At 44.7% G+C, this 24188-nt stretch overlaps 2 protein-coding genes across 6 annotated transcripts; one reads left to right on the top strand and one right to left on the bottom strand.

Moving 5' to 3' along the window:
* Positions 1-725: 725 nt before the first annotated feature.
* Positions 726-23558, top strand: hdac8 (histone deacetylase 8). Of its 3 annotated transcripts, XM_057855694.1 has the most exons (13): positions 726-1288; positions 13020-13094; positions 18040-18145; positions 18215-18267; positions 18327-18457; positions 20147-20288; positions 20355-20467; positions 20530-20607; positions 22147-22255; positions 22324-22496; positions 22596-22690; positions 22754-22859; positions 22919-23558. In XM_057855694.1, exons 3-13 carry the CDS (start codon positions 18041-18043, stop codon positions 22939-22941), a joined length of 1128 nt encoding a protein of 375 aa, XP_057711677.1. In that variant the 5' UTR covers positions 726-1288; positions 13020-13094; position 18040; the 3' UTR covers positions 22942-23558. The 3 variants fall into 3 exon arrangements, with proteins under 3 accessions (XP_057711677.1, XP_057711676.1, XP_057711674.1); XM_057855693.1 differs by lacking the exon at positions 726-1288 and having other exon boundaries at positions 11587-13094; XM_057855691.1 differs by lacking the exons at positions 726-1288; positions 13020-13094 and having other exon boundaries at positions 17940-18145; positions 22919-23469.
* On the bottom strand, positions 1316-15984 carry phka1a (phosphorylase kinase, alpha 1a (muscle)). 3 transcript variants are annotated; one of them, XM_057855667.1, is made up of 33 exons: positions 15707-15984; positions 14109-14267; positions 13991-14038; positions 13747-13915; positions 13451-13533; positions 13291-13371; positions 12736-12834; positions 12522-12668; positions 12400-12453; positions 11216-11338; positions 11045-11140; positions 10873-10980; positions 10725-10803; positions 10518-10652; positions 10351-10460; positions 10135-10279; positions 9993-10071; positions 9763-9923; positions 9060-9221; positions 8890-8984; positions 8680-8825; positions 8393-8546; positions 7214-7372; positions 7017-7146; positions 6850-6951; positions 6666-6781; positions 6294-6329; positions 3944-3973; positions 3793-3837; positions 3531-3692; positions 2227-2280; positions 1958-2158; positions 1316-1893 (listed from the first exon to the last, which is right to left on the bottom strand). In XM_057855667.1, exons 1-33 carry the CDS (start codon positions 15782-15784, stop codon positions 1720-1722), a joined length of 3720 nt encoding a protein of 1239 aa, XP_057711650.1. In that variant the 5' UTR covers positions 15785-15984; the 3' UTR covers positions 1316-1719. The 3 variants fall into 3 exon arrangements, with proteins under 3 accessions (XP_057711650.1, XP_057711651.1, XP_057711652.1); XM_057855668.1 differs by lacking the exon at positions 6294-6329; XM_057855669.1 differs by lacking the exons at positions 3944-3973; positions 6294-6329.
* Positions 23559-24188: the final 630 nt, after the last annotated feature.

Genomic DNA, 24188 nt, shown 5'->3' with positions numbered 1-24188 from the left:
CCTGTTTTTTTGGGGGGGCAATTTACGGGTCACTTCCTATTGATATTTTTAGGGGGGCATTTACGGGTGACGTACTGTTTTTTTTTTTTTTTTTTTTTTTGGATGGGGCATTTATGGGTAACTTCCTATTGATATATTTCGGGGGGCATGTACGGGTCACGTCCTTTTTTGGGGGAGCATTTATGGGTCACTTTCTGTTGATTTTTTTGGGGGGGCATTTACGGGTCACTTCCTGCTGATATTTTTTGGGGGGCATTTACAGGTTACGTCCTGGTTTTTTGTTTTTTTTGAAGGGAGGCATTTATGGGTAACTTCCTTTTTTGGGGGGGGCAGTTTACGGGTCACGTACTTTTTTGGGGGGTAGTTTACGGGTCACTTGCTATTGTTTTTTTGGGGGTCATTTAAGCGTCACTCTCTGTTGATTTTTTTTGGGGGGGGCATTTAACTGTCACTTCCTGTTGATATTTTTTGGGGGGGGTATTTGGGTCACTTCCTGGTGATTTTTTGGGGGGCATTTACTGGTCACTTCCAGTTGATTTTTTTTTTTTTTTTTTTTTTTTTTTGGGTAGAGTGCATTTATGGGTCACTTCCTGTTGAAATCTTTTGGGTGGCATTGTCGGGTCACGTCCTATTTCTTGGGGGGGGGGGGGGGCATTTACAGGTCACTTCATATTATTTTTTGGGGCATTCCCAGGTCAGTTCCTATTGACTTTGGCGGGATTTACTGGTCACTTCCTGATGATTTGGGTTTAATGAACAGGAAGTGACTCGAGAATGTCTCCAAATGAATAGGAAGTGACCTGCATGTGCCTGACAATCAATAAGAAGTGACCCGTAAATTCCCCAAAGTGAACATAAAGTGACAGGAATTAACCTGTAAATGACTTAAATTGAACAGGAAATGACCTGAAATGCCCCAAATTAACTCGCCGCCACTGACGGCCATAGAGGTCCAATTCATTTGAAGTGGGAGGGATGGTAGCGACTGAACAATTGCCCACAAAAGACTGAATGCTCTGGTTTCAGTGCCATTGACGGCGATAGACGTTCAATCCAGTCAAAATGAATTTGATGTTAGTAGCAGCCAGTTAGCTAACATACATAATATTCTATGTACTAGTCTATCATCGTCAATGGTTGTGAAAGAGTTGATCTGAATTGGTTAAACTATAACAAATCAACTGAATACTCGACTTATGGATGGACCAGCCTAGGGGGCGGGACCAACAAACCTGGAAGATGACGCTCGATTGCTGACAGGTGCGTTGAGTGGAGCGTTTTATCAAAGGTACGTTGGATGATTTATACGATTAATGTCAAGTAAAAATGAGCTTGCTTGTAAGTTTTTAATTCAAAAAACAAGAGTACATGCACTTGTGTAAACATGAAAACCAATCATTTTTTGCAGTGTTTGTTTCATATTACAGTATGACGTCATTAGTCATCGACAACGTGTGCTAACGCCACGAAAATATTTCATCGCAGTACTCTGTAAATGAGATTAGCTCTACTCTACAGTCTTCTAGGAGCAATCTCAGACCTAGCAACAGCTATTTTTAGCGTCACTTCAAAAAGAAGCCACAAGATGGCGCCCGAGCATTGTCTTAAAAAATTGGGAGTTGGTCTGGTGTCCAGAAAAAGCGTCATGTCTCCTTTAAGGCACTTATTTGCTAGATTTTATTGACTAATCGGGAAATAAATAAGAGTCAGAGACGCCGTTCACTGGACGGCGCACGAGCCGCCGGGCAGGAAGTCCTGTACGTACACCGCCACCGCCTTGGTCAAGTACGTCATGCTACCGAAGCGGCCGCTAGGGGCGCTGTCGTACAGCAGTTTGCACACGCCTGTGGACGGGTCTTGCTCCAGCAGTTGTTCGTCTGCGCCAAGGTCTCTCTGGGGGAATGAAAGGGACGATAAGTAAGTGACGGAGTCACACGGAGCAGGCGATTCGCGTCACCTGGTCTTTGTAGAACATGTCATTGGCCAGCCGGACGATCTTTTCCGCGTGGACGATGGAGCCGATGGTGGGGATGTCCACGTCGGACAGCATGGTGAGCACCAAGATGGCTTCTACAAGGAGCTGGCGGTACTCTGGTTGCGGGACGCGGTTGAGGACCGTCTCCACGTGCAAGGAGAACTTGATCTCGCCAGGGGTCATCTGATAGGAGAAATGGAAACGCTGAAATATTCTGCCTTAAGCCAAACCCAAGTGGGGTGGCTTTTTACCTCTCTGGTGGTAGAAGACGGGAGGACGTAGCCTTCGATGGACAGGCCGTGACACTGGAAGACAATACAGGAGATGTTTTTAGGTCTGAAGAAATCACACCAGCCGAACCGCTGAGCCCGCGCTGGTGCAGATCCAAAGACCCGAGTCGGCAAGACCCCAACCCGGCCAAAAGGCCAAACTCCGCGCGTTCACCTTAGTCTTAACCCCTCGTACTGACTCAATTTTGAAAGCCGGAAAAAGGCTTCGAAGCACAAGTTTAAAATTTATTCAGGTCGACAGCGATCAAACAGCAAGGCGAAACAGACTCAGGCGAGGAGGCAGACTCGTTCCAAGGCCACCATATCACAAGTCAACAAAAGGTTCCCGAGAAAAATGATTAGTTAAGCATTCTTTTGAAGACTCTCGCGGGGCGGGCTGTGGGCAGGAAGAAGGGTGTGTTTAGGATTGTCTGTGGATTGGACAAGAGGATTCGGGAATTACCGTATTGGCCCGAATATAAGACGGCCCTGATTATAAGACGACCCCCTCTTTTCAAGACTCAAGTTTGAATAAAGACTTTTTGAACACCAAAGTCTAACTGTAACTGTAGTCTTGAAACAAATCTGAATAAGGAAAAACATTGCAATAAAATAATGCAAACTGGTTTAACGAGAGTAGCTGAGATCTGTCATGACAGAACATCGCTTCAATGATATCTGGCACCATCTAACGTCGTGAATGGGGAGAGTAGCTGAGATATGACAGAACATCGTTTCAATGATATCTGGCGCCATCTAGCGTCGTGAATGGGTATAATGTCTAGACCGTGAATATAAGACGACCCCCTCTTTTTCAGTCTTATATCCGGGCCAATACGGTACTGTTGTCCGGGCAACGAGGGTTGTGGATTTTGCCACCTCAGCGTCAAAGGGGCTCTTGGTGTCTTGTCAGTCGTGTTATCAGTTGGAAATCAGGCGTTCTCCAGTCTTTCTTGTGTTGGGACAGAGCGCCCCGCCATTTGTTCTGGACTGTCCGGGAGAACTGATTCCGAGTGTTGGTGGTGCAGAGGTGGGCTTATCAGCGTCAATCTTGCTCAGTCAGTTGTATGACCCACATGTTGGGCTTCCGTGATAAGAAGGCGTTGTTTATCTCTTATGCCCTATATTCTGCTTGTTTTCCTTACACTATGGAATAATTGCTATCTATTTTATATTGGGTGTGTTAGAGTAATACAAACAGTCAAACAGGAAACCCGAGAAACGATACTATTCCCTTCAGGTCAAGAAATGTTCTAGTTTTTCGGGGGCGCGTAGTTTGTACTCACTTTCTGCAGAATCTTCCATACTTTCTGATAGAATCCAACAGGGACGCGGTTGAGCGATCCGTCCAGGCGCCTCCTACGCAGCCACTGCCCTTGTCTCGAATCTTTGCCGACCGAAGCGCCCTCAGGGATGTCCAGCGACTCAATGGAAGGAAGTCTGTACCTCTGAAGCGGGGAATACCACGATTAAAGAAAGCGATCGACCGCCGCGAACCTCAACCACGTGGTGACAACGCGCGTCTGTCGACGAGACAAAATTCTTTACCCCTGACTCGATGTTGCCGATGTCCAGCGAGTGAGATCGGAGACTCTGACGAAAACGCAGAAAGCAGAGTAAAACAGCGCATCCGGCGAGGAGAGCAAAGCGGCGTGGAAGCGAGCAACGGAAGCGGCGGCGGATGCTTAGCGTTTTTCACCTTGCGAGCGGACGTCACGCTTTGCTCCGGCTGAGGGGGAGGAAAGACATTTTAGGGACTCTCAACTCAAAGCCAACACCACGTGGACCAAAGTCTTGGGACGAATCAATCGCGGGACTCTTTAACATATTGGACAGCCACTGATGTCCAATCCATTTGAAGTGGGAGGGTTAGCATCGAAAGAACAACTGCGAACTACAGTCCATGAGAAAAGTCTTGTCGCGTATCCATTTTGTAGTGATAATTGTTCGATTTGTTTCAGAAATGGCTCATATTCATTATCATTTAATGAAGACGTAAAGCTCAAATTTTAGCAAGACAAAAGTTTTGTCGCCTACAGAAAAATGTACTTCAAATACAAAAATATGTCCTAAATAAGTCATGCATGCCTCTCAGAGTTCATCAACATTCTTGGGTTTTGTCTTCCATGCTTCCTCTGCCATCCTACCCCAGACATGCTCAATGATGTTCATGTCAGGTGACTGGGCCGGTCATTCCTGGAGGATCTTGATCTTCTTTGCCTTGAGGAACTTTGACGTATGCGATGGAGCACCATCCTGCCGCAGAATTTGTCCCTTTTTATAGTTAGGAATGTAAGAGGCAGCTAAGATTTGTTGATATTTCAGACTATTTATGTTGCCTTCCACCCTGCAGATCTCTCAGGGTGCAGACAATTAAAAAAACGTGTGGCATTCGCCAAGGCACACAGCCCGTCAAAAGGATGTACGCTGGAAAAGTGGCGAAAGGTGGATTTTTCAGATGAATCTTCCATTGAATTACACCACAGTCGCCGCAAATATTGCAGGAGACCTACTGGAGCCCGCATGAATCTGAGATTCACTCAAAAAACAGTGAAGTTTGGTGGTGGCAAAATCATGGTCTGGGGCTACATCTAGTATGGAGGTGTGCGAGAGATCTGCAGGTTGAAAGGCAACATAAATAGTCCGAAATATCAACAAATCTTAGCTGCCTCTTACATTCCTAACCATAAAAAGGAACAAATTCTGCAGCAGGATGGTGCTCCATCGTATACTTTAATCTCTACCTCAAAGTTCCTCAAGGCAAAGAAGATCAATATCCTCCACGACTGGCCAGCCCAGTCGCCAGACATGAACAGGATGAAAGAAGAAGCATGGAAGACGAAACCCAAGAATGTTGATGAACTCTGGGAGGCATGCAAGACTGCTTTCTTTGATGACTTCATCAATGAATCTTTGCCGAACTGCATGGATGCAGTCCTTCAAGCCCATGGAAGTCATATTAAATTTGGGTCTCACAGCACCACAACTTAATTCGCTTATGTTATGTAACATATTTTTGTACTTGAAGTACATTTTTTGTTCAAATTTCACACTACTTTCTGTAGGCGACAAAACTTTTGTCTTGCCAAAATTTGACCTTTATGTCTTCATTAAATGACAAATCTTTTTTCAGTGAAACAAATCTATTTTTGTACATTCAACATCATATGGGAGGGTCTTAGCTTTCATATGAGCCATTTCTGAAACCAATTGAATGATTAAAAGTCAGGTTATTAGTAGGGCTGTCAAAATCATCGCGTTAACGGGCGGTAATAAATTTTTTAAATTAATCACGTTAAAATATTTGACGCAATTAACGCACATGCCCCGCTCAAGCAGATTAAAATGACAGCAATGTGCAATGTCCACTTGTTACTTGTGTTTTTTTGGAGTTTTGTCGCCCTCTGCTGGCGCTTGGGTGCGACTGATTTTATGGGCTTAAGCACCTATGAGCATTGTGTAATTTTTGACATTAACAATAGCGGGCTACTAGTTTATTTTTTGATTGAAAATTTTACAAATTTTATTAAAACGAACACATTAAGCGAGGTTTTAATATAAAATTTCTATAACTTGTACTAACATTTATCTTTTAAGAACTACAAGTCTTTCTATCCATGGATCGCTTTAACAGAATGTTAATAATGTTAATGCCATCTTGTTGATTTATTGTTATAATAAACAAATACAGTACATATGTACAGTATGTTGAATGTATATATCCATCTTGTGTCTTATCTTTCCATTCCAACAATAATTTACAGAAAAATATGGCATATTTTATAAATGGTTTGAACTGCAATTAATTACGATTAATTAATTCTTAAGCTGTAATTAACTCGATTAAAAATTGTAATCGTTTGACAGCCCTAGTTTTTAGCAATTGTTTCTACAAAATGGCTAAGCGACAAGACTTTTGTCAGGGACCGTATAAGTGAAGAATTTGAATCCAGTTTTTAAGAGCCACATGATTGGACGTCTAGGTAATTCCGAGTCATAGCTGTCCCAATACTTTTGCCCACGAAGCGTATCGGTTAGTCGCGCGTCACCTTGACTGCGTCAGTCATAGACACTCTGCGATCCGCCTGCAAAAAAGACAACAAATGACATGCTTCTTTTTCACTACTCCTTCCAGAACGATGACGACTCTGAGCAATCGCGCCAATTAAACCATCAGATCGGGTGTTAAATCCAATCCCGATTATTTCCCAGAGCATGCTAAAAACGGTGAATTAGCACCCGGACGCGACATCACCTTCCTGAGGGACATCCTGATCTCCAGCTGTAAACATAAAACAGTGCTGAAACGCTTCAGCGTTCACAACCCCGAACTACCCTGACGCATGTAAATATCAGAAATCGTACCGTACACTTCGTTGTTATCTTGACTTAAATTGTTCTACCATTAGGTTTCTCCTTACCATCTTCATGTCGCTCTTGAGCTTGCTGATTCCCGCCCTCTCGCTCTTGGTGGCGCCCACGTTCCCGAGGTGATGGATGGAGATGGCCGGACTGACGCCGCCGTCGGTATCACGAACTGCGCGGAGGGAAACCGAGCGCGAAGTCACTAGTGGGTCATCAACGAGCGTGAGAGGGCGGGCTCACCGCTGCGCTCCACGCCGAACTCCTTCCCGCTCAAGATGTGGTGCAGGAGGTTCTTGAGCTCGGATGGGCTCAGGCTCATTAGACTTTCCGTCGCCTCCTCACCTAAACGCACCCAACGTTCTGAAGCGTGTGAATTGATCAGACGAGGGAAAATGACAGAGGGTTACCGGAGCAGTTGAGCGACTGCGCGAGCTCTGTGGCCATGACTTGGATGATGAGCCCGATGCGGAGGCGGAACATTTCGCTGAACAGGTTGGGCTGTGTCCGGATGCTCATGGCTAGGTACACCATAACCTCCTGAGGGCGGAGCCAACAGTAAACACAAGGGGAGGGTGGGCACGCCAAAGGAGGTCACAACACTCACCTGGGTGAGAATGGCCACGCTAATGTTGTTGTCGCTAGCTTCGTCGATGATGGCAGCCAAACGGTCGAGGGGGATGGGCGCCGAGATGGTCTTTTCTCGGGGCTCCGGGGGCAGCCCCACCGTCAAGTGCTTCTGGTGGGCCAGCAGGTCAGAGCACGCCTGGCGAGAGACGGTCTGTGGTCATTGTGAAATAGACACTGTCGAAAGGGTAAATCCATCTAAACCAGGGTCTCCAAACCAGTCCTCAAGGCCCACTGTGGGTCCTGGTTGTTGTTCCAACCAGTCCAGGACAAACAGGTGAACCAATGAGGTTTCTGTTACAACAAGCAGCACCTGACTGCAACCAACTGTTGCACTTGTAAAACACCAGATTGGTGAAAAGGTGACACCTTGTTTAGTTAGGATGAAATCCTGCAACCACAGCGGGCCTTTATGGAATAGGTTGAAGAACCCTGAAGGAAGCCGCCGGAATAGCGACAGCCGAACCAGATGGCGTTCCGCTGGCGCCGCTCCAGCAAGTGGGCCGGCGTTGCCGACGCTGCGCGTCCACTCCAGTGTTAACCCTTCGTACTGACTCCATTTTGAACGGTTTAAAGGCGCACCAAAAACAGGTTGACAATTTATCTGTCGACAATGGTCAAAAAACAAGGCCAAACAGACTACGGAGGGGCAATGCTGGATCCAGGGTCAGCAAAACAACGGATACCTCGAAATGTCCCCGAGAAGCGACCGTTGTTTGCTAAAAGTTCAGTCTTTTGAAAGCTGCGGTGGACTGGGCCGGGCGGAAGGCGTGCCTAGGTGTTGTCTTGGGATCATCTCTCTGTGGCAGGTTTGGGCGGTCAAGTTTGTGCGTCATCTTTCGTGGCGGGGACGTGGCTGCCACGGCAATTGAGGTTGGGGTTCGGTATGCCTTGAAGTCTAAGGCGCCTCGCTATCAACATGTTGTCCTGGTAGGGCGAGGGCGTTCTGACCCCACCGAAGAGTCTGACTTCTCCTTACCTTATCAGGCGAGGGCTGATAAGTTGGTCCCCTTTACTGTGTCAAAAGGCATGGAGTGAAGTCTGCCTAAACTATGGTTAAATGCTTTACCATAATGAATGTGTTGGACTAATGCAAACAATTATATGGTGTCTGCGAGAAAGGTAACTATTCCCTTCACCCCTGATCTAACATTCTTACCGAATCCAGTTCCTCCACCTTCTTCCTCAACATCCCAGAGATCATCCTGATGAGCCCCCAGTGCTTGAGCTCTCCCGCTTTCTCGTACAGATCGCCGAGCAGAGATCGCACCGTCGCTCCTTTGCCATGCAGACCCGTGTCCCAGTCCATCCCTCTGCGACGGGTACAAGGAGATGATTAGCGCTGTGCCGCCTTGATTCACATGCTCATCTCTCAAATCATAATCATTAAAAAGTTAGGGATGAGTTTCTTCATATTCCACAGAATAAAAATGAAGTTTAAATCACTTGTCCTTGAACAGGATGTAGAGGATGTCGGCCTGGTCCTGTAGACTTTTTGTGTCCTTCAGGAGTTGCACTAGAGCAAGGTAATCCACGGCTCCGCTAGCATCCCTCGGTATTCCGCTTTCCGTCGTCACTGTCACTTCGGGGACCTGAAACATCACCCCGGTAACTGAAAACGCGAGCAATTATTGTTGCACTTTGATCAAAACTGACCTGACTGTCCGGCACTGCGGAAGACTCCGGAAGGTTGAGGTTGAGGGATGGCTGATGGGAGCGAAAGAGCTTATTGGGCAGGTACATGTTGACTTCTAAAAAGTTAGGGAACACGGGATGAAGGTTGTTTGTCTCCAAGATGGAAGTTTCTCTTGTCCAGCTGCGCTCACCTTGCACGTTAAGATTCTGGGCCTTGTTCTTTAGAGAGACCATCTCTTTGGTTTTGGCGGCAGCAGCCTTGAACTTTCCCAGCCCCCCAACCTGCGCTTTGGGCTTCTTGGGGGCCGAGTGGGCCAAGAGGTGGTCTAAGTACTGAGCGAGGTCGTCGGCCTCTGGGGGAGGCAAGGAGAGGCGTGTTTATAGTCACGCTACCTCTGAAGCAACCATTGGTGATCCCCCTTGAAATGATCACGAGCCAATCACATTGCACAAACAAGTACAGATATGAATTTTTAGAATGCGGCTTGAAGAGCGGAGTACTCGCACAAATGAGGGAACATGCAAATGCACCAGATTTCCAGCCTGACAGGTTGAATCTGACAGGCATTCATGCAAAACACTCAACCAGGGGTTCTAAAATTTTGGGGGGTCTTGGGGACCCTTATTTTTCCCAAGCAGCCCCTCGTAATGCATTGAACATACTGTAACTAGTTTGAGAACCTCCGCGCTAGCTCACCACGAAATCAAGGCCTCGTGTTTCTGCCGTTAAGAGGAAGTTCTCAAAGCTGAGAGAGGGGACGGGAAGGACGGGGTCAGTTTGGAACCAGAGGCGTCGGATTAGATCAGAAAGGAAGAAGCAGGAGTAATCGGGTCAAAGGGAACAGAGGCGACCCGTCGTTTATCCGTCCACTGTCTCCTCTACGCCGGGCTTACCGTCGTCACAGCTCAACTCATGCACGTATCCCTCGCCGTCGAGATCGTCAAACTCGTCGTCGGCACGGCCGCCCGTACCGCCTAAGGCCTTACCATCCAAGAAGCTGAGGTGAGCGAAACACGACGTGGTCAAGAATTCCGACAGTTTTCCCGTCTGGATCCTGGAGAGGTTGGACGAGCAAGACTTATGACTTCCAACTTCAAATCAAGGCAGAAAATTGCGCCTTGACCTTGCTCCTCCATAGTAGCCGTCCTGTAGTTTCTTGAGGGTAGCCAGCACAGCAGGGTCTAGGTTGGTGTGGTCTTCAGCTGCAAGGTGTTGGAGGACAACCCTCAGAACGCGTTGAGGGAAAGCAGCGGTATCGCACTCACTCAGCATGGTTTGCGAGATAGGGAAGGTGACGGTGGGTCGTCCCGTCATTCTCCATCTGGACGACAAGTAGGAAATTTCCGTCCTCAGCATCTCCACGATCATTTTGTTGTCCAGAGCCAGGTAGAACTGTTGGTGGTCCAGAAACTGGGGGATCAAGGGATGGCCTGTTAGAATCTTTTCACCATTTCAGAGATATATTTTCAGATTGACTTCACCTGAGGTGTGAATGAGAAAATCGTATTCCTTATGATGTAGAACTTGGAAGTCCCCAGTACTCCGATCATCCTGTATGGCCGCCCCGTTAATCCCAGTCGTGGGTTGCGACCTGGAGCAAAGCGGCATTAAGACCCCCGTTGACGGCCGCGTGCTTTTTCGGGCGTACCGAGTCGTGCGTAGATGTGACTGAGCACCCTGGAGGGCTGCACGTGGATGGGATGAATATCAGCCACCGTCTCCACGTGGATGCCGTGCTTCAGCAGCAGCTCCTTAATCTCCTCCGTCTCGGCCAGGACGGACACTGCAGATGCAGCGCCAAAGATTCAGCGAATGAATTGCTTGAGTACTGGTACGTCTATAGTTAAGTGTTCACCTTGGACTACCACGTCAGGCTTGGGGATCGTGGAGAACCGACGGTTCAGAGGATCGATCTCTCCAGGAGCAAGAAAACCCTAAGCAAGCGGAAAAGGGGCTTTGACAGTATCATGATGGTAATGCTACATCTGGAAAGTGCCACTAACCTCTGATAAAAGCTTTCCAAGAACGTAAAGAGACTGTCCCCACTTAAGGGGACACTTCCCCATGGGAATCCTCTCCACTGTGTGAGGATTCAAGTACTCCTCTTCCACCTATTTGCCAAGAAATATGAGTATGGAAAACCACAAGCGGCCTCGCGAAATGGTCCACTCGTACCTTGTCTGATGGGACACTGTAGAGCTCGGGTAACAGTCGTATTCCATCCTTTTGCTTGATCAAGATGCCCTCCAGAGCTTCCTGGTACTCTTGTACCTGTGTAAATGCCAAGCATTAGAACTGACTCTGAAGGGGAGGTTAACTAAACATATTTTGTCCTAATATTTGTACCTGCTCAGGGCTGTTTATGAAAATTCCGTCGAGGATGAGGTAGGTCCAGAAAAGAGGCCACTCGCACTCAATGTTCTCAAACAACTTGAGTTCGGCGGACTCGTAATACAGACGGTTGGGGTCCTGGGGCCAAAAAACATCCAATGATCAATAACTAGTTCCATTGGATGAGCTTCTTCTTGTGGAATCAGCTTCCTGCTTATATTAAAGAGGCCAACACAGTCTGTACATTTAAGATTTGACTAAAAACGTTCCTATTTGACAAGGCTCATGGTCAGGCTAGTTGAAAACAGACTGGACTCATAGTTCAGTCTAAGCTGCCCTAGGAGCTATAATACTGGGGGAAGTACAGCCACTGAGTCCTATGCCCTGTTTTTCACTCTAGCTACCATTTGTCTCAACTTTAAATTTCTTTTGGAATTCTAATATCTAGTTGACTATTCTCTTCATCACTAGTCACCTGGTGACCCCTTTCGCCCCTCCCCTTTCCCCCTCCCCTCTGAGGGAGGGGCTATTTTTCAGCCGCCTGACTATCCTGACCCCTGGCTGGATGGACGTCCTCGTTGCCCCCCTGTCTCATCTGGCTAGATGGACCCCCTCAAGTCCCCTCACCCTATTGCATCTCTACAAACTGGAACTCGTTCTGCTAATACCCTGATGCATCTATAGCAGGGGCGGGCAAACTATTCCGCAAAGGGCCACTGTGGGTGCGGGTTTCTGTTCCAACCCATCCAGAGGAAACCTTTTCATCAATCTGGTGTCTTGCAAGCGCAATCAGTTGATCGCAGTCAGGTGCTATTTGTTTCAGCAGAAACCTTACTGGTTAAACTGTCTGTGCTGGATCAGTTGGAACAAAGACCAGGACCCACTACGGCCCTTGAGGACCGGTTTGCTTACTCCTGATCTATAGCCTGTCCGTCCTGGGAGTGGATCTCTCCTGACCGTGGTTCTCCCCAAGGTTTCTCTTTTCCCACTGGGTTTTTGGAATTTTCCAATTGGGTTTTTGGAGTTTTTCCTTGCCGCCATGAAGGGTCCAAGGATGGGGGATACCCAGGACATGGACTCATCTCATTCATCTACTGTATCTGACTGTGTATCAAATTGACTCTGTAAAGCCCTCTGAGACAAACTTGTTGTGATATAGGGCTATACACATAAAATTGAATTGAATTGTGGTCTTTTACCTCTTTGGGAGTTTTGTGTCCGTCTCTGAGAAACCTGCAGCAGCCGTAGCGACCCTGGACGTACGCAGGTTTCACTTTAATGCTTGCCGAGCACCTCTTTGAGCAGACGGTGATTTTAGCACCTGCAACTTGGAGATGATCTCCTCCTTGGTCACGTTGACAATGCTGATGTCCTCCACGGCGAAGGCGGGATAGGAGATGATGGCCAGCACGCCGGCGTCCACCTCTTTGGAGATGGACGCTCTGGGAAGCATGGACGTCAGGATGGACTAACAAGAAGAATAAGAAGGGGTTCACGACAAGTAGCGCCTTAAATACGTTACCAAGTAGCGTTACCTGGCAGTGCTGTATGTCGTCAGCCAGGGCGTGGACCACCGATCCGGGTCCGCCTTTAGCTCCAAACAGGTTCAGCTCATCCAGGGCTTCCAGAGCGGCCTGAAGTCAACAACATTGGCAAAAAACAGACCAAATTTCTCAAATAAAATAGTATTTTCGATATTTGCGATGTGATAAAGGTGAGTGAAATCCATCCTTGTGTTTTCATGAGAATTACATTCCACTGTGAAGCTTGATTCCCCGCGTCTTAATTTAGCTCTGTGCATTTGTGTGTGTTATTTCAGAGTGGGAACTCATTCTTGGAAGACTCCGGGAACCCGATCCTTCGCGGCAGCCGCGAGGCGAAAGGACTCGTGATGGTAAGATTTGCACGGTTAGCAAAATCTTTGAACCATTTCCACCTGAAATTCGGTTAGCGTCAACTAGGACAGGTTGCAGGAGTATAAGACGAAAGCAAAGAAATGCCAGTGACTTCCTAGCAGGGAGGTCATTTAAAAGGTCGATGGAAAGGTCAAGGCAGTGACCAGACACCGTTGGAACTCCTCTGCAAAGTACCTTGGCTGTGCCGATGGAGCTAGCGTTGATTTCCGTGATACCCTGGTTGGTTTTGTCCCCTCGTTCCCACATCCCGTAATCCTGTAAGACGGACTCGGTGAGACGCCGGAAAGGTCCGCGCAAAAGAGCAGAGCAAAAAACAAACAAACTAGCTACTCACAGCCACTTTGTAAGCCGCCTCGATGTAGAACATGAGATTCTGCACCACGTCCACTTCATCCTGGGTGTAGACGATATGTAGACCTGACACCCAAAGACACAAACTACATATTAGGGGTGTGACAATATTGCGATACTTTGTATCCCAAATGGTTATCGCTAATCCGAGCAAAACAACCGGAAGTACGCCGTCCGCCATTGCTGAGGTGTGCTGCCTGCAGCACACAGCCAACAGCAGCTAACGTTACTGTTTACATTGACTGACGCTTGGGTGCTACAGGTGTGCGACTCTCGTACCCGATGCCGTCATCTGGGCCAGGAAAAGCAGGAAGAGCGAGGTGGCGTCCACTTGCAGGTGACCCCACTGGTCATCCCCAACTACAGGGGCGCAGGTCTTTGTGTTGTACTTGGCATGAAGCGAGTCGGACGTGCTGCGGCTGTACTTGAACTTCTCCACTTTGTGCAGCTACGGATGATAACGAGACGAAACTCCGCCTTTATGACATGACTAGCTACCTGCGCGCGTGATGGCGTACAGTACCTGCCTCATCATGCACTGTAGGACGCCTCTCATTAGCTTCACCACACTCTAGAGAGAAGGATGAACACTAACATAAAGAACTCCCACTTTGGACTTGTGCTCATACAAAGACGGGCACCTGCTCCAGTTCGTAAGCCTTGGCCTTGTCTTCGTCCCTGTCGGCGTTCTTTCTGTAGGCCAGGCTGAGCGCCCACACCGACACGATGCTGTAAACATTGTCTCGCACCCACGCGTCCGGCTGCTCCCCGCTTCCGGGCAGGAGTCCCGTGACCGGATCCTGCATAGACGAGTTCACAAATTTTTCAAAGGGAAGGAATTTTGAGGTAGAGATTGAAGTATGCGATGGAGCACCATTCTGCTGCAGAATTTGTTCCTTTTTATGGTTAGGAATGTAAAAGGCAGCTAAGATTTGTTGATATTTCAGACTATTTATGTTGCCTTCCACCCTGCAGATCTCTCGCACGCCCCCATATTGGATGTAACCCTAGACCATGCCACAAAACAACTTTATTGTTTTGAGGCAAAAGGTGGATTTTCCAGATGGATCTTCCATTGAATTACACCACAGTCACCGCAAATATTGCAGGAGACCTACTGGAGCCCGCATGGATCTGAGATTCACTCAGAAAACAGTGAAGTTTGGTGGTGGCAAAATCATGGTCTGGGGTTACATTCAGTATGGGGTGTGCGAGAGATCTGCAGAGTGGAAAGCAACATAAATAAATAAATCTTTTTTTCAATGAAACAAATATATTTTTGTACATTCAACATCATTTGGGAGGGTCTTAGCTTTCATATGAGCCATTTCTGAAACCAAGTGAATTACTAAAAGTCAGGTTATTAGCAATTGTTTCTACAAAATGGATAAGCGACAAGACTTTTGTCAGGGACTGTACATTTTGCATAGTGGCGCTGTAATGGTTTGTTTTGAAAGTGTTTGCATTTAGTTTTATTGATTTGGGTGGACAAAATGCTCTCTAGTTGCAGCAGTGAATATGTCATCTCATTTCACGTGGCTGAATCCAGCTGATCCCTGTTAAGACCAACTTAAGCTAATTTTTTGTTTGAGCTGTTTTTTTTAATGCATTTGTAATTTAGTTTATAGGTGTACTGGGCTGTTTTTGTGGGAATTTGTGTTTGAAACGTATGTTCGGAGAGTTGTAAAAAAAAAAAAAAAAAAAATTAGCATTTAAGCTAGCGGACTTTTGATAATTAAATTAGCCAATTGTTCTTTTAATGTACTTATATTCTCATACATTTATACAATTTGATTTTCATTTTCTAAGTTCCATATCTGATTACTCGATTATTCGAACTAACTAGTTTATCGATTAATCGACTACTAAGATAATCGATAGCTACAGCCCTACTAAAGAGCAATTAAAGCGTGTTAATATGTCAATTCACTTGCCGAGCCTTCATTCTTATTCATGGAATATGAAAAAAAGTGTACTGCCATTGACAGTGACAGACGTCAAACTATCGAACGATCGCCGCCATACCTTCCAGTCAAAACGGAGTGGACGCCTCAATGAGTTAAAACTTGTGATTTCAGGTTCACGATTATGTCTAAAAGTACACAGGTTTCATCTAAACTTGAAACTTCACAAACATTACGCAACACTTTGCTTCCCCTTTAAGGCGGCAAAGCCAAATAGTGTTTTCTAGTTGATTTAAGTTTATTACAGCGATACTACACCGATTTGAAACACTCACTTGGTGCCGCAGGATCGTTTGCTGCACGATCCGGGCATAGTTGTCCAGTTTGACGCCCGAGTTGCTCCTGCTCCTCATGACGACGAGCTCGGTTGACTTCAGGCACGGAAACACTTGTCTAATTTGCTAAGTGAGACGCACAACACTCATTTGTACTCTCTCATTGCTCCCGGTGAAAGAGAGAGAGAGAAAAAAAACAGGCAACTTGGACCGAACAGCTGCAAACTAGGGGAGCCCCGGCAAGCTAGCATGTGGAAGCCGGTAAAAGCGGATGTGTTGGTGTTTTCAAAGTAAAACAAACGCCGAGTGAGCGTCGTGTCTGTCTTTCAAATTAAAAACACTTGGACTTTCGTCGGTTTTTTATGTTGTCGCGCAGATTGGGTCATCAAATATAAACTAGCCGAATGAAAACTACTGTACTAGTTTTTCATATCGTAAATCTACTTTTGACACGTCTGCGAGGTTTTAACTTGAAGCTTTGACGCCCTCTAGCGGAAAAAGAGCATGTTCGTTCAAATGCTGATAAATTGTTCCGGGTTTTTAAGCCGATTTTTAAACGGATAAATTATTGAAGTGGTTACGGTTACTCTACTAATATGGAGCAGCAGGAGTGCAAAAATTAAATAAATAAATAATTTAAAGTGTCATTAAAAGGCTTCTATTTCAATAATTATTTATTTATTTCAATAGTCATTTCAATTTATGTTTCAATGTTTATCTGTTTCAATTTTGATTAATTACATTCACATTTGTTTATCTTTTTTTTCCAAAGTTTATTTATTCCCAATTTTATTTATTTATTTCAATTTTTATAAAATTATTTCCCCCATATCTTTTTCTATGATAAAATGAACTTGTTCAAAATAACAATGATGATAGATTAGTACCTGAAGTACCTGTAAAATAAATTATTTGATGATCAAGCTTCAATTGTTCTTTTTTTCGGGGGGTGGGGGGTACAAATTTTGGCAGAGGCATTAAACAGTCTGAAATAATTTGTATCCTACCCCCAATATCTTTTTTTTATGATAAAAGAAACTTGTTCAAAATAACAATGGTGATAGTCGTACCAGAAGTACCTGTTAAATAAATTATTTGATGATCAAGCTTCAGTTATTCATTTTAGAGGGGGGTACAAATTTTGGCAGCGGCATTAAACATTCAGAAAAAAAATTGTATCCCCACCATATGTTTTTCTATGATAAAAGAAACTTGTTCAAAATAACAATTGTCATAGAGTAGTACAAGAAGTACCTGTAAAATAAATTATTTGATGATCAAGCTTCAATTATTCATTTTAGAGCGGGGTATAAATTTTGGCAGAGGCGGTAAACAGTCTGAAATAATTTGTATCCCCTCATATCTTTTTCTATGATAAAAGAAACTTGTTCAAAATAACAATGAGGATAGAGTCGTACCAGAAGTACATTTAAAATAAATTATTTGATGATCAAGCTTCAGTTATTCATTTTAGAGGGGGGGTACAAATTTTGGCAGAGGCATATACATTCTGATCAAATTTGTATCCCCCCGTATCTTTTTCTATCATAAAAGAAACTTGTTCAAAATAACAATGGTGATAGAGTAGTAACAGAAGTACCTTTAAAATAAATTACTTGATGATCAAGCTTCAATTGTTCATTTTAGGGGGGTGTACAAATTTTGACAGAGGCGGTAAACAGTCTAAAATAATTTGTATCCCCTCTATATTTTATTCTATGGTTTAAAAAAACTTGTTCAAAATCAGAGTGGCGATAAAGTAGTACCTGTAGATTAAATTATTTGATGATCAAGCTCCAATTGTCCATTTTAGAGGGAATACACATTTTGGCAGAGAGGATAAACATTCTGAAATAATTTGTATCCACCCCTCATTTTTTTCCAAAGAAACTTGTTCAAAATAACAGTGGCGATTGAGTAGTACCAGAAGTACCTGTAAAATAAAACACGGAACTCACAAGTGGTGTAAGGTTTTAAAAAATGACGTTTAATGGGTCTCAGGGGCTAAAATCTAATGTCCTCAAATGAGCATGCAGGGTCCTAGGAGGTAAATACGTTTCGTTATGAACCAAATCGCGTGTAAATCAGCCAAACATTTGGCAAGTTAAGATTATTTTAGTGGAGAAAACCTCAAACTCTGACACAAAATGGCCGATAAGTGACGACGCTCGTCCTCGTTGGCTTCTAGCGCGCATATTGGAGATGCCGGGGAAGCTTTACAGTGTAACACCAGTTCCAGGCTCAACTTCCTGCTCTCCTTTCACTACTATTTTTATTTGATTTCGATTCAATTTGTGACATTCCATTCTTCTGTTCTTCTCGCCCCGTCCCAGAATGAGTTGCGACGAAGACGGCGATGACCTGAAACGGAAGGTCGCCTATGTTTTTAGCCAGGAATACATTGAAAAGTGCGACTCTTTATCCAAAGTGCCACAGCGGGTGAGTTTGGATTGCTTTTGCTGCTTTAATTGATCGGATTCGGGTTGGAACCGTTCTCCGTTTTTGTAGGCGAGTATGGTGCACTCACTTATAGAAGCTTATGGACTCCTTCAACATATGAGGTTTGTTCCACAAAGACTAGAAAAGTATCGACTCGACCTAAATCGTGTTGTCTTTGCAGTATTGTGAAGCCTCAAGTGGCCACCATGGAGGAGATGGCCCAGTTCCACTATGACTTCTATTTGGAGCATCTTCGCAAGATTAGTCAGGACGGAGACAATGATGACCCGCGCTCCAACGATTTTGGCCTGGGTGACAATCAAATACATTATTTCTCTTTTATGAAGGCTGTATTACTCATTTAAAGTAACACTAGGTAACTTTTCAACCTTTATAAAATATGATCATAACATTTGTGATGGTACGTCAACTGACAACTAGTTGAATGACACCTCTAAGCCACCCGGTTGCTAACTGTCATATGCTATTGTTTAGCCACAACTGGATTCATTACCTCATGTTGTCCTCCGATCGTTGTTATGTTGTCATATCGTAATTATGACGCTCTTATGACAGTCTTATGACGCTGCTGTCAAATAAAGTGTTGCCTATTAAATAAATAAATGAATATGGCACACTGGACTACAAGCCGCAGGATTTAAAATGAAGGAAAGAAGTAGCGGATTATAGTCTGAAAATTACGGTAATGCAAATAAGGTTGCTTTAAAGTTGGTGGGGACATAATTTGGACGTTTACAGCCGTCAATGGCATAGCCTGACTTGGGTGCCAGTTGGATGTTAATGCGCTGTAATGTAAAGCATGCGGTCAAAAATCACAGCTGCACATGTTTTACTGCTATTTAAAATGAATGGAAAATTTGGACGTGCATAGCCGTCATTGGCATGGATGTGCATGGTCTGCAAAAATGCCATATACCAAAAAAAATGCCACATACCCCCCCAAAAAAAGCCACATACCAAAATCCATATTTCCACATACCATAAAAATGTCACATATCAAAATCCCATTTTGCCACATATCAAAAAATGCCACCTGTCAAAAAAAAATTCCACATGGCAAAATCAATTTTGCCGCATGGCAAAAAAATGCCATATTTCTAAAAAAAAAAAAAAAATGCCACATAGCAAAATCAATTTTACCACATGGCAAAAAATGCCACAGAGCAAAAAAAAAAAATGCTATGCCACATGGCATTTTTTGGCAAAATCCATTTTGCCATTTGGAAAAAATGCCACATAGCAAAAAAATTCCTTGCCACATGGCAAAAAAATGGCAAATGGCAAAACCCATTTGGCCAAATGGCAAAAAAATGGCAAAATCCACAAGGCAAAATCCATTTGGCCACATGGCAAAAAAAAAATGCCATGCCACATGGCAAAAAAAAATGCCACATTGTAAAATCCATTTTGCCAAATGGTAAAATCCATTTTGCCAAATGGTAAAATCCACTTTGCCAAATGGCAAAATCAATTTTGCCACATGGCAAAAAAATGCCACATAGAAAAAATAAAATAAAATGCCATGCCACATGGCAAAATCCATTTGCCACATCGCAAAAAATGGCACATGGCAAAAAAATGGCACATGGCAAAATAAATTTTGCTACATGTCAAAATCATGCCACAAAGCAAAACAAAAAAATGCCACATGGCAAAAAAATGCCACATGACAAAGTCCATTTTGTCACATGGCATAAAAATGCCACATGGCAAAAAAAAAAAAAAAAAATGCCACTTGGCAAAATAAATTTTGCCACAAACTAAATACCATTTTTCGTTGTCGGCTCTGCTGATTATTTCTTCAGTTATTGTCCCAGTTGTTTCATTAATTGGTAGTTATGGTATTTGGTAACACTTTATTTGACAGTGGCGCCATAAGACTATCATAGTTATGACATGACACTGCCATGAGCATTAATGAATGCATATGACAGATGTCATTTTGTGTCATCCGGCAAATCGCTTCTGGCGGACCTTCAGGTTACGACTGCCCGGTGGTGGAGGGCATCTATGACTACGCAGCAGCAGTGGGAGGGGCTACGATTACAGCCGCCAAGTGTCTGGTGGACCAAACGCACCACTTGGCGATCAACTGGGCGGGCGGGTGGCACCACGCCAAGAAGTAAGAAAGCCCGACTATTTCACGAAGTCGTCTCCCGCCGCTTAGCCGTGCACTGTCATTCTCCAGAGACCAGGCATCGGGGTTCTGCTACATCAACGACGCCGTGTTGGGAATTCTCAAGCTGTGCGAAAAATTCGACAGAGTGCTTTACGTGGACGTGGATTTGCATCACGGAGACGGTACAGCGACGCACGTTCAAGACTGTTGATAATGTTGACGAGTGAGGTTTATCTACCCGCAGGTGTGGAGGAAGCCTTCAACTTCACGTCCAAAGTCATGACGGTGTCCCTGCACAAATTCTCTCCTGGATTTTTCCCAGGTCAGTACCAAGGTATTAATTATCTGGGTCTTTGGACGGAATTTTCGAAATTTTTCGAACGACTCCGAAAAATTTTCCTTTCGCACGTGAATGCCGATTTTTCACCGATTTTTGGAAGGAAAAAAAACATTCTCAAAATCTATCTAGTCCTACAATTTTTGACCAAATCACATAATTTGGACATCAAAAATTCCGGGACGGTGAGTTTTTTTGCCAAAAAAATTGCCAAAAACTTTCCCATTCATTTTTAATGGGAGGCAACGTTCAAATTTCCCATTCACTTCCAATGGAATTTACATTGCATTGATGCTATTGACCGCCATGTATGTCGAATCTATTGATGCCAATGTACTTGGATTCCATCGATTTATATGTAAATTGTTGCCATTGATGGCCATGGACGTCCAAACTTCCCATTCGTTTCCAATAGCATTAACATTGCATTGGGCCAATTTAGACAGATGCAATTGACGGCCATGTATGTCAATTCTATTGATGCCAATGTACTTGGATTCCATTGACGCGTATGGATGTCAATGCCATTGACAGCCATGGAGGTCCAAATTTCCCATTCATTTTCAATGGCATTTACTTTGTTTAATGCCATTGACAGCCATGTTTGTCGATTTTTATTGATGCCAATATACTTGGATTCCATTGACACAATTGTAAGTCAATGCCATTGACGCCCATGGATGTCCAAATTTCCCATTCATTTCCAATGGCATTAAAATTGCATTGGGCCAATTTCAACAGATGCAATTGACAGCCGTGTATGTCAATTCTATTGATGCCAATGTACTTGGGTTCCATTGACGCATATGGATGTCGATGCCATTGACGGCCATGGACGTCCAAATTTCCGCTTCATTATCTATGGCATTTACTATGTTTAATGCAATTGACGGCCATGTTTGTCAATTTCTATTGATGCCAAAATACTTCGATTTTATTGATGCATATGTAAGTCAATGCCATTGACGGCCATGGACGTCCAAATTTCCCATTGCATTGGGCCAATTTAGACAGATGCAATTGACGACCATGTATGTCAATTCCGTTGATGCCAATGTACTTGGATTCCATTGATGCATATGGATGTCGATGCCATTGACGGCCATGGAGGTCCAAATTTTCCATTCATTTTCATTGGCATTTACTTTGTTTAATGCCATTGACAGCCATGTTTGTCGATTTCTATTGATGCCAATATACATGGATTCCATTGACGCAATTGTAAGTCAACGCCATTGACGGCCATGGACGTCCAAATTACCCATTCATTTTCAATGGCAAAAAAACAAGCATCCTCAAGTAAACAGATAATGACCAGATATGAAAAGGACATGCCCCCCATATGTCCTCAAATGACCTCTTATAACCAGGACCTGATATTGTCCCCGAAATGTCCCCAAACCAACCTGGGCGGGGCTAAGATCTGTATCTCCACACAGCAAAGACCCAGAGTAATTTCTCCAGAAATTGCAATTCCTAGTTACTGAATAGGCCTTCATTTTGCGTGGGTGCGCTTTCTCGTAGGTACAGGCGACGTCACCAACGTGGGCTTGTGCCGAGGCCGCTGGTACACGGTCAACGTCCCGTTTGAGGACGGCATCCGAGACGACCGATACTACCAAGTCTTTAGCAGGTTGCATGATGTGGCGATATTAATAGCAGTTTGGGATGGATGAACTTAGTGGTGTCCTGCCTTCGTAGCATCATGCAGGACGTGCACGCTTGCTTCAACCCGGACGCGGTGGTCATGCAACTGGGCGCCGACACCTTGGCGGGCGACCCCATGTGCTCCTTCAACATGACGCCCATCGGGGTTGCCAAGTGTCTGCAGTACGTGCTACAGTGGCGCTTGCCCACGTTGCTGCTAGGAGGAGGTAGCGACCAAGCTGATGAGTTACCGTATTTTTCTCACAAGACGCAAAATGAGTGCGACTTATAGTCCAGATAATATGGTGATTGTCTCCACCACGAAGGGGGTTACAACCTGGCCAACACGGCACGCTGCTGGACCCACCTGACGGCGACGCTGTTGGGAAAGAACCTCTCCTCGGAAATCCCGGACCACGAGGTAAAGCCGGATCAGTGGTCCGGCAATGGATGTTTAGCTTAAATCGGCGCTTGTGGTTCGTAGTATTTTACAGAGTACGGCCCCGACTATTCGCTAGAGATTAGCCCGAGCTGCCGACCCGACCGCAATGAGGCCAAACACCTGGACCAAGTGGTCGCCACCGTCAAAAGTACGTGACATCATCGACTCGTTCAGTTTCAGTGCTAGCTAATTAGCTTTTCTCCGCAGGCAATCTAAAGCACGTGGTTTAGAAGTTGAAGACCATACGGATGGCGAGCTTAGTTCTGAAGGTTCGGGGGAACATTAGCGGACAACTTCAAGGGAGCGACTTGAAGAGGTTTTGCGTTCACGTTTTGGACGTTTGAGTTAGCGCCGTTGACCTTCCTAGAGACTTTTGGAACTGTTGCGCATGGAAGCAATCGCTAAAGACTGGACGAGACCGTCAAAGTCCTGTCTGAGGACTCCGAGACGTCTGTTTTGTTTTTGATGTGAAGTATAACAAGAAGGTTCACAAAAATGTTGAAAATATCGAAAATTCACCTGCGTTTGTTATTTGGGTGTTTAATTCTGTTATTCTGTTTTGTTTTGTTTATTTTCAATGGAATTTCTATGGCACGCCGCACAGCCCGAACCGTTTGACAACGTTCGAATATGGAAATGACCGGAATTTTCACCCGACGCAGGGAATTTTTTGAACGACCCCGAAAAATTTCCCGTCTGCTCATAAACGCCAATTTTTCACCGATTTTTGGGAAATAAAAAAACAAATTTTCAAAATTTATCTAGTCCTACAATTTTTTACCAAATCAAAATAAAATAAAAAATTCTGGGACGGTAAGGGGCATAAAAGTTGTAAACAGAATTTGGAAAAAATTTACAGTTCCCCGGAAATTTGCCAAAAACTTTCCCATTCATTTTTAATAGGATGCAATTTTCAAACAAATTCCCCATTCACTTCCAATGGAATTTACATTGCATTGATGCCATTTACAGCCATGTATATCAATTCTATTGATGCCAATGTACTTGGATGCAATTGACAGCCATGGACGTCCAAATTTCCCATTCAATTTCAATGGCATTTACTTTGATGCCATTGACGGCCATGTTTGTTGATTCTACTGATGCCGATGTACTTGGATTACACTGACGCAATTGTAAGTCAATGCCTTTGACGGCCATGGACGTCCAAATTACCCATTCATTTTCAATGGCAAAACAAAAATGTCCCCAAATCAAATGAAATGTCCAGATATGACTAGGACACGCCCCCTAAATCTCCCCAAATGTCCGGATATGACCAGGACACACCTCCCAAATGACCAGATATCAATATGAAGGGTCCCCCAAATGTCCCCAAATGACCTAATATGGCCAGGCCACGCCCCCAAACGACCTGTTATGACCAGGACCTGTCCCCCAAATGTCCCCAAATCAAGAGGAAGTGACTTGATATTGTTCCCGAAATGTCCCCAAAACAACTTGGGCGGGGCTAAGA

Source organism: Corythoichthys intestinalis, chromosome 13 (assembly GCF_030265065.1).
Source record: "Corythoichthys intestinalis isolate RoL2023-P3 chromosome 13, ASM3026506v1, whole genome shotgun sequence".
Classification (NCBI taxonomy): Eukaryota; Metazoa; Chordata; class Actinopteri; order Syngnathiformes; family Syngnathidae; genus Corythoichthys; species Corythoichthys intestinalis.
The sequence above is the reverse complement of the archived record's forward strand: the minus strand, read 5'-3'. Positions and strand labels throughout refer to the sequence as shown.

Coding starts and splice junctions, on each gene's coding strand:
- phka1a (XM_057855667.1), bottom strand. CDS start 15,784: ATGAGGAGCAGGAGCAACTCGGGCGTCAAACTGGACAACTATGCCCGG. Junction 12,669..12,735: donor ACGACATACAGCACTGCCAG/GTAACGCTACTT, acceptor TCTTCTTGTTAG/TCCATCCTGACGTCCATGCT. Junction 10,981..11,044: donor ACAGTGTCCCATCAGACAAG/GTACGAGTGGAC, acceptor CTTGGCAAATAG/GTGGAAGAGGAGTACTTGAA.
- hdac8 (XM_057855694.1), top strand. CDS start 18,041: ATGAGTTGCGACGAAGACGGCGATGACCTGAAACGGAAGGTCGCCTAT. Junction 18,458..20,146: donor CTCCAACGATTTTGGCCTGG/GTGACAATCAAA, acceptor GCGGACCTTCAG/GTTACGACTGCCCGGTGGTG. Junction 20,608..22,146: donor CTCTCCTGGATTTTTCCCAG/GTCAGTACCAAG, acceptor GCTTTCTCGTAG/GTACAGGCGACGTCACCAAC.